The 13,916-nt window shown below is 43.6% G+C and overlaps 2 protein-coding genes across 2 annotated transcripts; both read left to right on the forward strand.

The window, feature by feature from the left end:
* Positions 1 to 2,614: 2,614 nt before the first annotated feature.
* On the forward strand, positions 2,615 to 6,075 carry LOC120064166 (protein ABHD13-like). The gene is made up of 2 exons (XM_039014550.1): positions 2,615 to 2,799; positions 3,918 to 6,075. The coding sequence occupies exon 2, from the start codon at positions 3,959 to 3,961 to the stop codon at positions 5,018 to 5,020; it is 1,062 nt and encodes a 353-aa protein (XP_038870478.1). The 5' UTR covers positions 2,615 to 2,799; positions 3,918 to 3,958; the 3' UTR covers positions 5,021 to 6,075.
* Positions 6,076 to 8,578: 2,503 nt separating this feature from the next.
* On the forward strand, positions 8,579 to 12,901 carry LOC120063752 (tumor necrosis factor ligand superfamily member 13B-like). Its single transcript, XM_039014045.1, has 7 exons — positions 8,579 to 8,688; positions 8,915 to 9,198; positions 10,092 to 10,215; positions 10,874 to 10,930; positions 11,078 to 11,202; positions 11,361 to 11,511; positions 11,585 to 12,901. Exons 2-7 carry the CDS (start codon positions 8,968 to 8,970, stop codon positions 11,695 to 11,697), a joined length of 801 nt encoding a protein of 266 aa, XP_038869973.1. The 5' UTR covers positions 8,579 to 8,688; positions 8,915 to 8,967; the 3' UTR covers positions 11,698 to 12,901.
* Positions 12,902 to 13,916: the final 1,015 nt, after the last annotated feature.

Raw genomic sequence — 13,916 nt, forward strand, 5'->3', positions numbered from 1 at the left:
TAGCCTATTTATGTGTTTGGTTTATTGAGCTCTCTGTGGCTAACCTAAACCTCTGGTATCAAAGCAGCAGAGTCACTCTTGCTAGTGTTCTTGTTGATCAGCAGAATATGGGGTGAGATGTGTATGCTGTGGGGATGCAGTTTATTCTTCTGTAGCTCTGCCTTTCATTAAAAGGACACTGGGGTGGGAGTTGAGAGATGGAGCAATTGATGTCAGCAGTAAACAACACTGTGCTGTTTCCATCATTTTAAATAATTATGTTGGATAGAAATTGATACCCTGTGTATGACACCGCTGTTTGTGTACTCAAATACGTGCTGACATAACCATGTAGTTGCATGTTTGTTTTTGTTTGTACAGTATATGTCGTTAGACAAACACACACACCACGACCCTATTTATTTCCTCAGTGTCACTGTTTTTATGGTGGGTTGAGAATTAAGTGATCATGATGTACAGTACCAGTCAAATGTTTGGACACACCTACTCATTCAAGGGTTTTTCTTTATTTTTACTATTTTCTACATTGTAGAATAATAGTGAAGATATCAAAACTATGAAATAACACATATGGAATCATGTAGTCACCAAAAAAGTGTTAAACAAATCAAAATATATTTTATATTTGAGATTCTTCAAAGTAGCCACCCTTTGCACACTTGGCATTCTCTCAACCAGCTTCATGAGGAATGATTTTCCAACAGTCTTGAAGGAGTTCCCACATATGCTGTGCACTTTTTGTCTGCTTTCCTTCACTCTGCAGTCCAACTCATCCCAAACCATCTCAATTGGGTTGAGATCGGGTGATTGTGGAGGCCAAGTCATCTGATGCAGCACACCATCACTCCCCTTCTGGTCAAATAGTCCTTAGACAGCCTGGAGGTGTGTTTTGGGTCATTGTCCTGTTGAAAAACAAATGATAGTCTGACTAAGCTCAAACCAGATGGGATGGCAAATCGCTGCAGAATGCTGTGGTTGCCATGCTGGTTAAGTGTGCCTTGAATTCTAAATAAATCACAGACAGTGTCACCAGCAAAGCACCCCAACACCATCACACCTCTTCCTCCATGCTTCATGATGGGATCCACACATGCGGAGATCATCCGTTCACCTACTCTGCATCTCACAAAGACACTGCAGTTGGAACCAAAAATCTCAAATTTGGACTCATCATACCAAAGGACAGATTTCCACCGGTCTAGGTAAAAATCTGTCAATCTGCCCCTAAACAATGCAGTTAACCCACTGTTCCTAGGCCGTCATTGTAAATACGAATTTCTTCTTAACTGACTTGCCTAGTTAAATAAAGGTAAAATATTTTTTTTCATAAAAAATGTCCATTGCTTGTGTTTCTTGGCCCAAGCAAGTCTCTTCTTCTTATTGGTCTCCTTTAGTAGGGGTTTCTTTGCAGTAATTCGACCCTGCAGTCTCCTCTGAACAGTTGATGTTGAGATGTGTCTGCTACTTGAAGTCTGTGAAGCATGTATTTGGGTAGCAATCTGACATGCAGTTAACTCTAATGAACGTATCCTCTGTAGCAGAAGTAACTCTGGGTCTTCCTTTCCTGTGGCGGTCCTCATGAGAGCCAGTTTCATCATGGCACTTGATGGTTTTTGTGACTGCACTTGAAGAAACTTTCAAAGTTCTTGAGATTTTCCACGTAATGATGGACTGTCATTATTCTTTGCTTATTTGAACTGTTCCTGTCATAATATGGACTTGGTCTTTTACCAAATAGGGCTATCTTCTGTATACTACTCCTACTTCTGTATACTACTCCTACTACTCCTACTCCTAAGACAACTGATTGGCTCAAATGTATTATGAAGGAAAGAAATTCCACAAATTAACTTTTGACAAGGCACACCTGTAAATTGAAATGCATTCCAGGTGACTCATGAAGCTGATTGAGAGAATGTCAAGCTTGTGCAAAGCTGTTGTCAAGGCAAAGGCCGTGTACTTTGAAGAATCTCAAATCTCAAATATATTTTAAATTGTTTAACACTTTTTTGGTTACTACATGATTCTATACGTGTTATTTCATCGTTTTGATGTCTTCACTATTTTTCTACAATGTAGAAAACAGTAACAATAAAGAAAAACCCTGCAATGAGTAGGTGTGTTAAAACTTTTGACTGAATGCTGTTCTATCATGAGATATTCCGACAAAGTTTTAGTGCTGACACATTCTGCTTAAAATATTTTCAACTTCCACGGGGGTCCCATGATTCTGCTTTATCACCATCAGTCACTAGCTATTTTAATTGTTTCTCTACCTTGCAGTTGATAGCACTACTGATATTCTACAATGTTTTATGAAAATAATAACTGAACAGAGGTTTTCACTTACTTTGCCATAATTTAGAGGTGTTGCATTTGTCTAAATACTGCTCATTTGTTCTTCTTATGCCTGTGGACCATGGATTACTGTGAGACGCTCCAGTTTGGCATCACTCAGTGGGCCTTGGCCAGCAAAAGCCATATTCACACATTACCATCTAGTGGAGACCAGTGGAACTACATCTGTTTTTTGCACGTTTAAGTTAATGTGGAACCTTGTTCTTTGTTTGCCACGTTCTACACGGAATTTATCAAAGTGACATGAGTGAAGAAACACTATACAGGAAGTAGCTAGCTGCATAACTGCATTAGCTTGTCTGTCGGGTTGTTTATTTATAGCTGCTCATATCTGAATATACATTTTGTGTTAGCTTCTGGACCGAATGGCATTGACTGCGTTTAATGTGCAATTTGTTTACCTCGCTGCATGCAGTTGAATCGAAAAATTATGAGAGGGAGGTAAGTGTGTAGCTCGCTAGCTATACGTGCCAAATTGTGGCTAGCTTGTTAGCCAACAACAAGGTGGCTAATTATGTGGCTAGCTAACTGGCATTTTCCACTGTGAATTGCAAATCGTAGTTCACACAGAGATGAGCGGCATGCTTGCTTGCTAGCCAAAGTAATGTAGTATTTCGGTGCATACACATTTTCAAACTTGACAACTTGGTGACTTTTACATAGTTAATGTTAACTAGCTAACGTTTCTGCATGCACTGCCTGGTTACCACTAGCCGCCCCTTTTCAAGTTAACTTACAGTGTAGTAAATAGTTAACTAATTGTTCAAATAGTCTTTGTTGTTGACGACTACATGTCATTAATTGTTTATGTTGGCAACTTGTCTGATGATGTTGACAAGGCTGCATTCCTTATTTGATCCATTTGTCAGTTTGGCATGTCATGCCTCGAGTGTTTTCAGCTCTAAAACACCACCTCTTATGTAACATGGAGGGAATTTATCAGCAAATCTGTGTTCTATTACAATTACTTATTCAGATGTGCATTAGAACCAACCATACTATATTTTGTATGGTGAAAGACCTGTCTCATATTTGCCAACCAATTCACAGTGGTGCTGATTCGCAGTAGCAACCAGGTTTTGTGTAACTGAGGCGTGTTTGGTTCTAATCCGTTTAATGGCCTGGCAGATTAATGCCAAACATTGGAATGATGCGGGGAAAGTACTCGCTACTCTCATATAGTACAATGTTAATGACCCAAGGGTGAAAGCCATCAGCCTAATTCTCCAGTTTAACCACCACTGAGACTGGAGTTATTCCAAAGACACGCATACTTTAACATTGAGGCCAGGCAGCATATCGGCTGATAGTGTCATTTTGTGTGTGTTTGGCTCCACTGGTGTCTCATATCTCTAAGGTTTACATTATTTATTTAATGACCTTGTTACCACCTGTGGTAGGCTGGCTGATCTGTAAATTGTGAGAGGAGGTGAAGAACCTCAAGTGGTATCGTCTAGTGCAGTGCATGAGTCACAACTTTGAATTTCTTCTCCCCCACTCAATTTCTTCTCCCCCACTCCCCTTCCCCCCAATCTACTTCCTCCTCTCTCTCTGCACAGAGTGTGTGTGGTGGTGTGATCCTGTGTGTCTTCTCTGTGCCATGGAGAAGCCGTGGAGGCTGTGGGGCTCGGTGGAGCGCTGTGCCCTGGCCTTGGCCTCCTGGTCCTGGGGTGCCTGTCGCATCTCCCTCCTGGCCCTCATCCTCACCTTCCACCTCTATGGAGGCTTCTTCCTCCTGGCTCTCATCCTGGCCTCGGTGGCTGGCATTCTTTACAAGTTCCAGGACGTGCTGCTCTACTTCCCCGACCAGCCCTCCTCCTCCCGTCTATACGTGCCCTTGCCCATAGGCATCCCCCATGAGAATGTCTACATCCACACCAAGGACGGCGTGCGCCTCAATCTTATCTTGCTCCGCTACACCGGTGGAGACAGCCTGGGCAAACCCGGGGTCGCCCCCGGCAATGCATCTAACCCCTGCTCCACGGCCCCACCCACCATCCTCTATTTCCACGGCAATGCGGGCAACATCGGGCACCGGGTGCCCAACGCACTCCTGATGCTGGTGAACCTGAAGGCCAACGTGGTGCTGGTGGACTACCGGGGGTATGGGAAGAGTGAAGGTGAGCCAAGTGAGGATGGCCTGTACCTGGACGCACAGGCCACTCTGGACTATGTGATGACCCGGCCCGACCTAGACAAGACCAAGGTGATGCTGTTCGGCCGCTCTCTGGGGGGGGCGGTGGCGGTACGCCTGGCCTCGGCCAACCCTCACCGCGTGGCGGCCATCGTGGTAGAGAACACCTTCCTCAGCATCCCCCACATGGCCGCCACACTCTTCTCCTTCTTGCCAATGAGGCTACTGCCCCTATTGTGCTACCGGAACCAGTTCTTGTCCTACAGACAGGTGGCGCTGTGCCGGATGCCCTCGCTGTTCGTGTCAGGCCTGTCAGACCAGCTCATCCCACCCGTCATGATGAAGCAGCTGTACGAGCTGTCGCCGGCGCGGACTAAACGGCTGGCCATCTTCCCAGAGGGCACGCACAACGACACGTGGCAGTGCCAGGGCTACTTCGCCGCCCTCGAGCAGTTTGTCAAGGACCTGATGAAGAGCCACGCCCACGAGGAGAGCGTCCAGTCCACTGCCAGCGTCACCATCATCTAGTCTAGTGGGGACGGAGGAAGACTGTGTCTGGTCTAGAGATAACCCTGCATTCCATACTCCCTAGGCAGTTGTGTAGATCGGAAATGATTGAATAAGTCTAATAAGCAAAATGGAAAAGCTAGGGCAAGGTGCAGCCAACCACTACCTTATTGCTTATACCTGTCCAGTTCTTTATGATCTACTTTAAGTACCTATGGTGGGTTATGGGTTGTTCCTGGACCAGGTCATGGAGTTGGTGTGATAGTAGGATACAGGAGAGTGGGTATTGACTCCATTTGAATGAACAGGAGTAACTAAACTGGGCTCAACTACTAGGGTCAGGTTGGAGAGAATGTACATTTCTATGTTTTTTGGGGGGTTTGGTTTTTATCATCTTATTCCGTTGGTGTAATTGTACCAGATCAAACAATTGGGGAGTATTTTTGGAGGGGGACAGTGTTTGATGTGGGGGGATGATTAACATGGAAATGCTTTTGTGTTTGAACTATGAATGCATGGGTGAATATGTACTTGTTATGGCCTTCTTTGAATGGCTTACACACACACCATACACACAACCATGTTCATACTGTCAGACACAACACAACCACAGTTTTTGCAAAGAACATAACAGAATTTCAGTAAATCAATAAAAATGTTTGATTAGCGTAATAGCATTTCAGTAACTCAATAAGAAATGTTTGACAAATATGATAGCTTTTCACTAATTCAATAAAAGTTGTGCCTGTTGTAAGGACGTAAGACCCAAGATATTGGCATTTTTTAAAATTATATAATCTATGCTATTTCAGGACACGCTGTTTAAAGTTAAATGTGTGAGTATCTTAAAGGCTTCATAATATAAAATCATGTTCATATCAGCTGGTAGATTACCATATGGGCTGTACCATATTGGTTCTCTGTAGACTGTGTGGCACATTGAAAAGCTGCATGCACAAACTGCAAGTTTCACTCCCAAACTGTTTTGTTATAAATTCCCAGATTATATTCCTTTTTTGCAAAGGTCCCGTTCTTATGTTCTCTGACAATAAATATAAACTCAGATGTGGCCGGAACTGTTTGTCAACTTTTTGCGTAGTTTACCCATGACCCTTTATCTTGGTCGGCAACACCAGGGCTTTTAGTTGGATGTGAACTTCAGGTTATGACGTGAGCCGTGTCTGTCTGTACAATACACATCTATCTGCAATGTTCTGCACACTATTAAAAATCAAAGTGCACTCTTCCAAATACCATGGCCTGAAAAAACACCTGGCTCTACTTTATACTTCCTTTGAGCCAGGTACACACAGGCTTTGGTTAGATAGAGTGTGTGTTGGGTGTGTAATGATTGAATTCTGATCCCTGTGTTATTGCCTTGAGACTTGAGTGGGACTAAGTTGTATTATTATTTGTATTCTATTCTTCTCAACATAATTGTTCCTTCAAGTAGGCTAGTGTCTCATCTCTCCCCATGGCTCTTGTGGAGAAATGCCTTTATCCTCTTGGAGTGCTTTTCACAAGCTAATTAACCTTTCCTGCATGTCTCCCAGTGACTGAAGGTGAGCTAGACCGGTGTTTCCCAACCCTGGTCCTTGAGTACCCCCAACAGTACACATTTTTGTTGTAGCCTTGGAAAACACTGCTCATTGAGGGCTTGATGATTAGTTGAGAAGTTGATTCAGGTGTGCTTGTGAGCTAGACAAGAATACACTCTTACTGTGCTGGGTCCTATTCATTATGCACCAAACAAAAGGAAATGTAATGAAACATGTCCAAAAAGAAATGCTAATGTTTAGTTGTCCATTGTAAAATGTTTTGCTACATTGTGCCCTAATGAATATGACCCTGCTCTCAGTCTCAGTGCAGCATGCTGCAGTGCAGTTCTACAGTATCAAAGCCATTCTGACACAACAGAGACACTCAGCAGACATGTTGGCTCTAGAGTCTAACTTCAGACTAAACTCTTTCCATCACAGTGAGATGAAACCGTCTCAGTGTTGGTGACGTTTCTGGTTTTAACTGTTAACTTTTAAATAGCGCACTTATTTTACAATATATAGGCAATTACCTACTGAATGTACAGTCAGTGTGGATGTGAGTCTACCAGTGTGCTTTACATGAAGAGAAGCTCTGCACAGTGTGAGATCCCCAGCATTATACAGCGTTATGTGGGACGTTTTGTAACCCAGCAAGGGGTGCATGCTTTGTCTGCAGTGGTTGGCTTGTTGTGTGTGTATGATGGACAAACACTTTACTGAGTCTGTGTTGATGCATTTGTGTTTATAGACCTTATAGTACCAGTCTACCCTCTCTGAGAGTAGACTGCCAAAATATTTCAATGGCAGGAACTGACTGGCTTGCTGCCATATCAAAGTGTGTGTGAGTGTGTGCTGTGCTGTCACAATCAGATCCTGTCAGTTACACACACCACTACCTGTAGACAATGACCTGGCAATGTGCCATAAACAGCGGGAGTCAATACCCATTTCTTTTAAATTACTGTAAGATAACTTGGACATAGTTAGACGTTCTAAGAGTGCAATGCAATTTCTGAATTGACTGGAATTGGCCCAGACTCACACCAAAGTTGTTGATCGAGTTGATAGGTGTGGGACTTTTTTTCAAATACTTTGCTGATAGAATCTTTGGCCCTGCCCGATTACCAACCACCGACGAGGTCCCATTGTGAAATCATTTAAAATCGAACTGAATGTTTTGTCTCAAAGCAATTGCTATTCTACATGTTTGCACTGGCATTGTGTAAAATAGCCTTTGTACAGTTATTCGATGATGAATTCTTCTCAGAATGGTGTGGAAGCTGACAATATGCAGGAGAGAAGGATGCATGGGTATTATTGATGTACTGAAGTGTTCATATGTTAACATACTGATATGTTGAAGCACTAAATGCATGATGATGGTGATGAATGTTCACTCTTCTCTGAACAGGAGGCTTATGGGTATTGTAGTTGAGCGCTCTGTACCTTTTCATTAACTGAATTTGTACTGTTCATCCATTCTGTTTAGGAAAACAACCATTGCACTCATTTCCCTACTCTAGTGTTGATGTTTTTTTTTATATTCATTCTTCTTTTCTAAGTACACAATCTCACTTTCTATTCTCTGTACAGTAACATGCAATAACTGAATAAAGTCAGGATTCTGCTCAACTGTCTGTGATGTTCAGACAAATGTTTTTGTCTGTAAAATGTCTGGTTCCACATTCCCTGAAAGAAGTTGGCTGCAAATACTTTTTGTTAATGCAGTTTAGTTTTGCTATGCAGGTTTTTAAGAGGCAAGGGTGATTTCTGCACTTCCTTTTTTACTTAGCCATCTAAGAGTCATCATATTTCTACCCTTTCCTCTTCCACGCCACATTGTGTGATTTGACACGTTTTAAAGCTTGGCATATCAGCTGTGACTATAATCTGGATCAGATGTCTCACCCCTGCTGTGCCCTTTCAGACTAATGTGGATGGAGCAAGCAGAGTTTGTCGTTTAGAGTGGGGAGGATGGACAGCGCGTAGACGGGTAAAAAGTGAAGGAGAGTGGTTTGGCTGGGCCGTCATCAGAGCAGGAAGTTCTGCGTGTGGTTAATCAAGCGGAACAGAGGAGGGAAGCTGCTGTTCTACCCTTCCTTATGCAACATTACAGTACAGGGTGCAGACACTGAGACAGGAGAGAAGGTAAGACCGGAGAGAGAGTAACATTAACTAAAGGCTAAAGATCCAGCATTACTAACCCAAGAGGAGACCCCCCCCCCCATCCTTTTGTTTTTACATTGCTGCTACTCGCTGTTTATCTATTTCTTCAACTGCATTGTTGGTTAAGGGCTTGTAAGTGAGCATTTCACGGTAAGGTCTACACCTGTTCTATTCGCCACATGTGACAAATACATGTGATTTGATTCAGAAGGCAGGTCATGCAGCCTGTTTGACTACAGAGGAGGCTGTCTGGGCCCTGTGATGGCATCTGCAGGTCCAAATCCCGAGGGTGGTGGACCTGCTTCTGGGCAGGAGTCTGGAGGTCGGAGGCTGTCCTGGCTGGTCCTGCTGCTGACTCTTGCAGCGGTCACCTCCTCGTCTCTCTCTGCTCTGTCTCTGTACCACCTGCTGGCCCTTAGGGCCGAGGTTGAGGAGCTCCGGTCAGAGGTCTTCCGCAGGAGAGAGGAGCAACAAGAGGCTAGGCATGGAGAGGTAAGACATTTACATGTTCATATCTGATGCTGTGGTCTGTAATATATATACATACATACATACATAATATACAGTTGAAGTTGGAAGTTTACATACACTTAGGTTGGAGTCATTAACTCGTTTTTCAACCACTCCACAAATGCATTTTTCACAAACTATAGTTTTGGCAAGTCGGTTAGGACATCTAGTTTGTGCATGACACAAGTAATTTTTCCAACAATTGTTTACAGACAGATTATTTCACTTATAATTCACTGTAATGAATCAGCCAAAAATAAATCAGCCAAGACCTCAAACACACCTGACTCCAATAATCAACTAATCGTGATCTTCAGTTAAAAATGCAATTAGTTTAAATCAGGTGTGTTTGCTGGGGATGGGGGGAAAGTGTGACACCAATCAGGCCCCCGAGGACTGGAATTGCCCTGGCCTGGGTGTTGTGGATGATTACAAGCATCTACCTCTGGTTCCAAATGTTGCATGTTCGAATCCAGTGCTAGAGAGTTGTTTTTGATCATTTTGTTTTAAGCTCGTCCCAAACCTTAACCATTACCCTAACCATTCAGAGTTCATGCCTAACCGTAAGAATTTGGAGTTAATGCCTCAACTTAACCTTGGAACGATACAGAAAAGTATCCAAACATTTAGAAATTTGACTTTGGAAAAACTTTGAAATGTGACTTTTGAGAAACATGGATAAATGTCTTCTGACATGACTGTGAGAGCTTGTTGCGATTTGAGAAGGGCGTTCCTCCCTCATTGCTTTTGCTTGTTTATGTCACAGGCCGATAGCTCGTTGCATTTAATCGAACTCCCTCATTGTAAGACATATCACTCATTATCAGAGAACCCGGGTTACGGAAGTAACCTTCAGTTTCTGATGCATTACCCAGACAATGCAGCAGATGAGCAGCAGAGCCAGAAGGAGCAGCCCAGACCCTCCACACCCCCCTGACCCCCAGCCTGGGCTGTCTTTCGTCAGGAAGAGGAGTGTGGGCACAGGAACTGAGAACTCAGGCAAGACTAACAATACTATTCAGTGGGACTATTTGTGTCTGTTTGACATGTTGAAGTGGGTCATATAGCACGTTAGAAAAAATTTAAATATGCACACACTTATCTGGTGCAGGACCGAAGAACGTATCAAAGAAAAAAAGTAATGTCCGCAACTCTGGTATGATCCCATAGTGATTTAACCTGACGAAGATCCACCTCGTATCAAACTCTGGTATCAACTCTGGTATGATCCCATAGTGATTTAACCTGACGAAGATCCACCTCGTATCAAACTCTGGTATCAACTCTGGTATGATCCCATAGTGATTTAACCTGACGAAGATCCACCTCGTATCAAAACGTTGTCTTATTGTGCATTTGATTAAATCACCATGGGAGCATACTAGAGTTGTGGACATTACTTTTCTCTCATATAACACTTTGTCAGTGTCAATGCTGTGCTATTTTTAGCTCATATTCTGTGAAACGGGTCTGTTGTTTTGAACATTTGAACACTGAACTGAGTTATTTCTGGCAAGCTGCAAAGTTTCATGTTTATAATCTTGCTCACTCTCTCCTCTCTCCTCTCCTCTCTCTCTGACTAGAAATAACTAATCTTGTACATGGTGAGGTTATTGAATCAATGCAAAACTGTCCCTCTGTCTTCCCCTCCCGCTAGTGTCTCAGCCTTGTCTACAGATGCTGGCAGATAGCAACAGGAAAACATTCCAGAAAGGTACTGAACCTGGAAATGCAGTCAGACACATTCTTTTTTTTAAACCAGAAATACTTAAGTTGATTGAAGGACATACAGTCTGAGGCTAGATAGTTCATCATGTTTAGATTGACTGATGCATGGTGTGTGTGTTCTGGTGTTGTGCAGAGTTTGCGTTGGAGCCTTACACAGGGATCCCCTGGCAAGCGGGGCTTAGAAGAGGCTCCGCCCTGGAGGCAGAGAGCGACAGCATCCTGGTCAGAGAGGAGGGATACTACTTTGTCTACAGTCAGGTGAGAGCTAGTCTCCTTCAGGTGGAAAATAGGTGTATCACATAGACAGCTCACAAGCCCTAACTCTCCCCCTCTCCAGGTGTACTGCAATAGTGTTCACAATGGCTCAAAAACCCAAAAGTAACTATCACCCCCCCCCCCCCCCCCCCCCCATGTAGGTGTACTACATGGATACGACCTTTGCCATGGGTCATGTGGTGATCAGGAAGAAGAGGAACGTGGTGGGAGATGAAGCTCAGCATGTCACATTGTTCCGCTGTATCCAGAACATGAACCCTGTCTACCCATACAACACCTGTTACACAGGAGGTGAGTCTGTCTTTGTGTGTGAATGCGTGTGTTTGTGTGCTGTTTCTGAGTGTGTTAACTGTGTTCTCTGTAGGTATAGTGAAGCTGGAGGTCGGGGACAGTGTGGAGCTGTTGATCCCTCGCTCTACAGCCAAAGTTTCTCTGGACGGAGACTCCACTTTCCTGGGCGCTGTCAGACTGGCCTGACCCTGACCAGGGGAGTTGGACTGGGGGGACTAGGAGATACAATTGCCATCATGTGGAAATGGACACTGCTGGTACTAGAAGTTTTGATCTGGTAGATACTGGTGGTGGTGTACAATAATTATTTTAAATGAACCATGGCTTGTGGGTCTGATGGAACATTATCTATTCTACTATGATGCCATCTGCTTTACAGAGTGACTGAGGGACGGACGGACAGACTCAGAATCATGGCCTATTACTGGAGAGCCTGGCTGATGATGCCAGTGATGATGATGATGACAGCAGTGTCAGCCTCTGTCACTGTGTGTGATCTGAAATGTTTGATGCTTATACTGGCAGGTGTCTCACCATTCACTCAATAACTTCTTAAATGTTATGATCATATACAATGCACACAGCCATGACTACACAGCCCCAGCCATGACTACACAGCCCCAGCCATGACTACACAGCCCCAGCCATGACTACACAGCCCCAGCCATGACTACACAGCCCCAGCCATGACTACACAGCCCCAGCCATGACTACACAGCCCCAGCCATGACTACACAGCCCCAGCCATGACTACACAGCCCCAACCATGACTACACAGCCCCAGCCATGACAACACAGCCCCAACCATGACTACACAGCCCCAGCCATGACTACACTTTGATGCCTTGATGATCATTTTGACCACCTGCATACTAGTAAAATAGGCCCTGTTGTATTTCATGGTATTGTATCCTGTCTATGACAATGTTATTGAATGGTGCAGAGTGAGTTGTCATCATTCTACCAGAAGGGAGCAGCAGCACTCAATTAATTGGTTTCCCAAGCAGCACCTGACCATGTATTACAATAAATGCAGTTAATCACTATGGCTGGTGGTAATGATAGCAATATTATCCCGTCCTGAGAGGGGGTTAGTTGTACCCTTTGTGACCACCAGAGGGAAACCTTCCCACAGGAAACAGCAGTGTAGCACAGTACAGTACTGGTGCTTCTATGGTGAATCTCGCTCAGATTCCGTGATTAATAGTCACATGTACAGGGTTGCAGTTGTGATTATCTTAGGCTTCAAGCTCCAACATGCAGGACTAAGTGAAATAAAATAACTAAAATTGTAATAAAAAAACTATAGAAATAGCACTATATTATAACGCTCCCGAGAGGCACAGCGGTCAAGGCACTGCATCTCAGTGCAAGAGGTGTCACTACAGTCCCTGGTTCGAATCCAGCCTGTATCACATCCGGCTGTGATTGGGAGTCCCATAGGGCGGCTCACAATTGGCCCAGTGTCGTCCGGGTTTGGCCGGGGTAGGCAGTCATAGTAAATAAGAATTTGTTCTGACTTGCTTAGTTAAATAAATAAAAATATATATACATATTAACTGTGGCAGTGATGATTAAATGCTCCTAGGCGTTTCAATGTGGCCTAGTTCTGCGGTCTTTGGGGAGACTTGATTCACAATCACAAACATCACATTATCTTTGGAATATCCATACTGCTTTATGTTGAATTGGACTGGCCTTAATTCTGAGGAAGTCTGAATTTTTGTACAGGTTTAAAAATAGTTTTGACTATCTCAATAGAAACTGAATGACTGTAGCTGTACAGGAAGGGAAATGGCCGCTGTGAAATCCCAAAGCACCACAGGTGCTGTTGAAAACAGGGGGAGTTGTAGTCTTATTCTGAGAGAGAATGTTGTCAGGAAATCCTGGGAGTGGGAGAATAAGATACACAAGATGCACAGCAAAGACTGGACCTGTTGGTGGAATTTTATGTTCAGAGGATACAGTGGTATGCCTCTTTGTTTAATTCACAGCACCTGTTTGTACCTGTTTGCAAATAAATAATGTGGGTCTAGCTAAACAGCCCAAACAGACATGGGGCTACCCTTTCCAAATAAGAGAGGGAGTCTTTCACCCCCCATAATTCATACAGTCATTTGGATAGGACATCCTGTCTCTACCACTGAACTTCCTTGTATACAGCTAGTGTATGATAAAGTCGTTTGTTCAAATAACGCAATTCCTAACAGAGGATTGTGACTGTGAGTGACTCATTAATTAATGTCTGTAGGTTACAGTAAGTGTCTGAAAAGCCTCTGAAAAGACCTTGAGAGATTTCATTTGGAATTTTTTGCGTCCTCATTAGCCGACGCCAATGTCGACAACTAGTCTTACTGGGATCCGACACATAACGAAAAAGACATTACAGACAAAAGGCTTTACAA

Source organism: Salvelinus namaycush, chromosome 19 (genome assembly GCF_016432855.1).
Source record: "Salvelinus namaycush isolate Seneca chromosome 19, SaNama_1.0, whole genome shotgun sequence".
Lineage (NCBI taxonomy): Eukaryota > Metazoa > Chordata > Actinopteri > Salmoniformes > Salmonidae > Salvelinus > Salvelinus namaycush.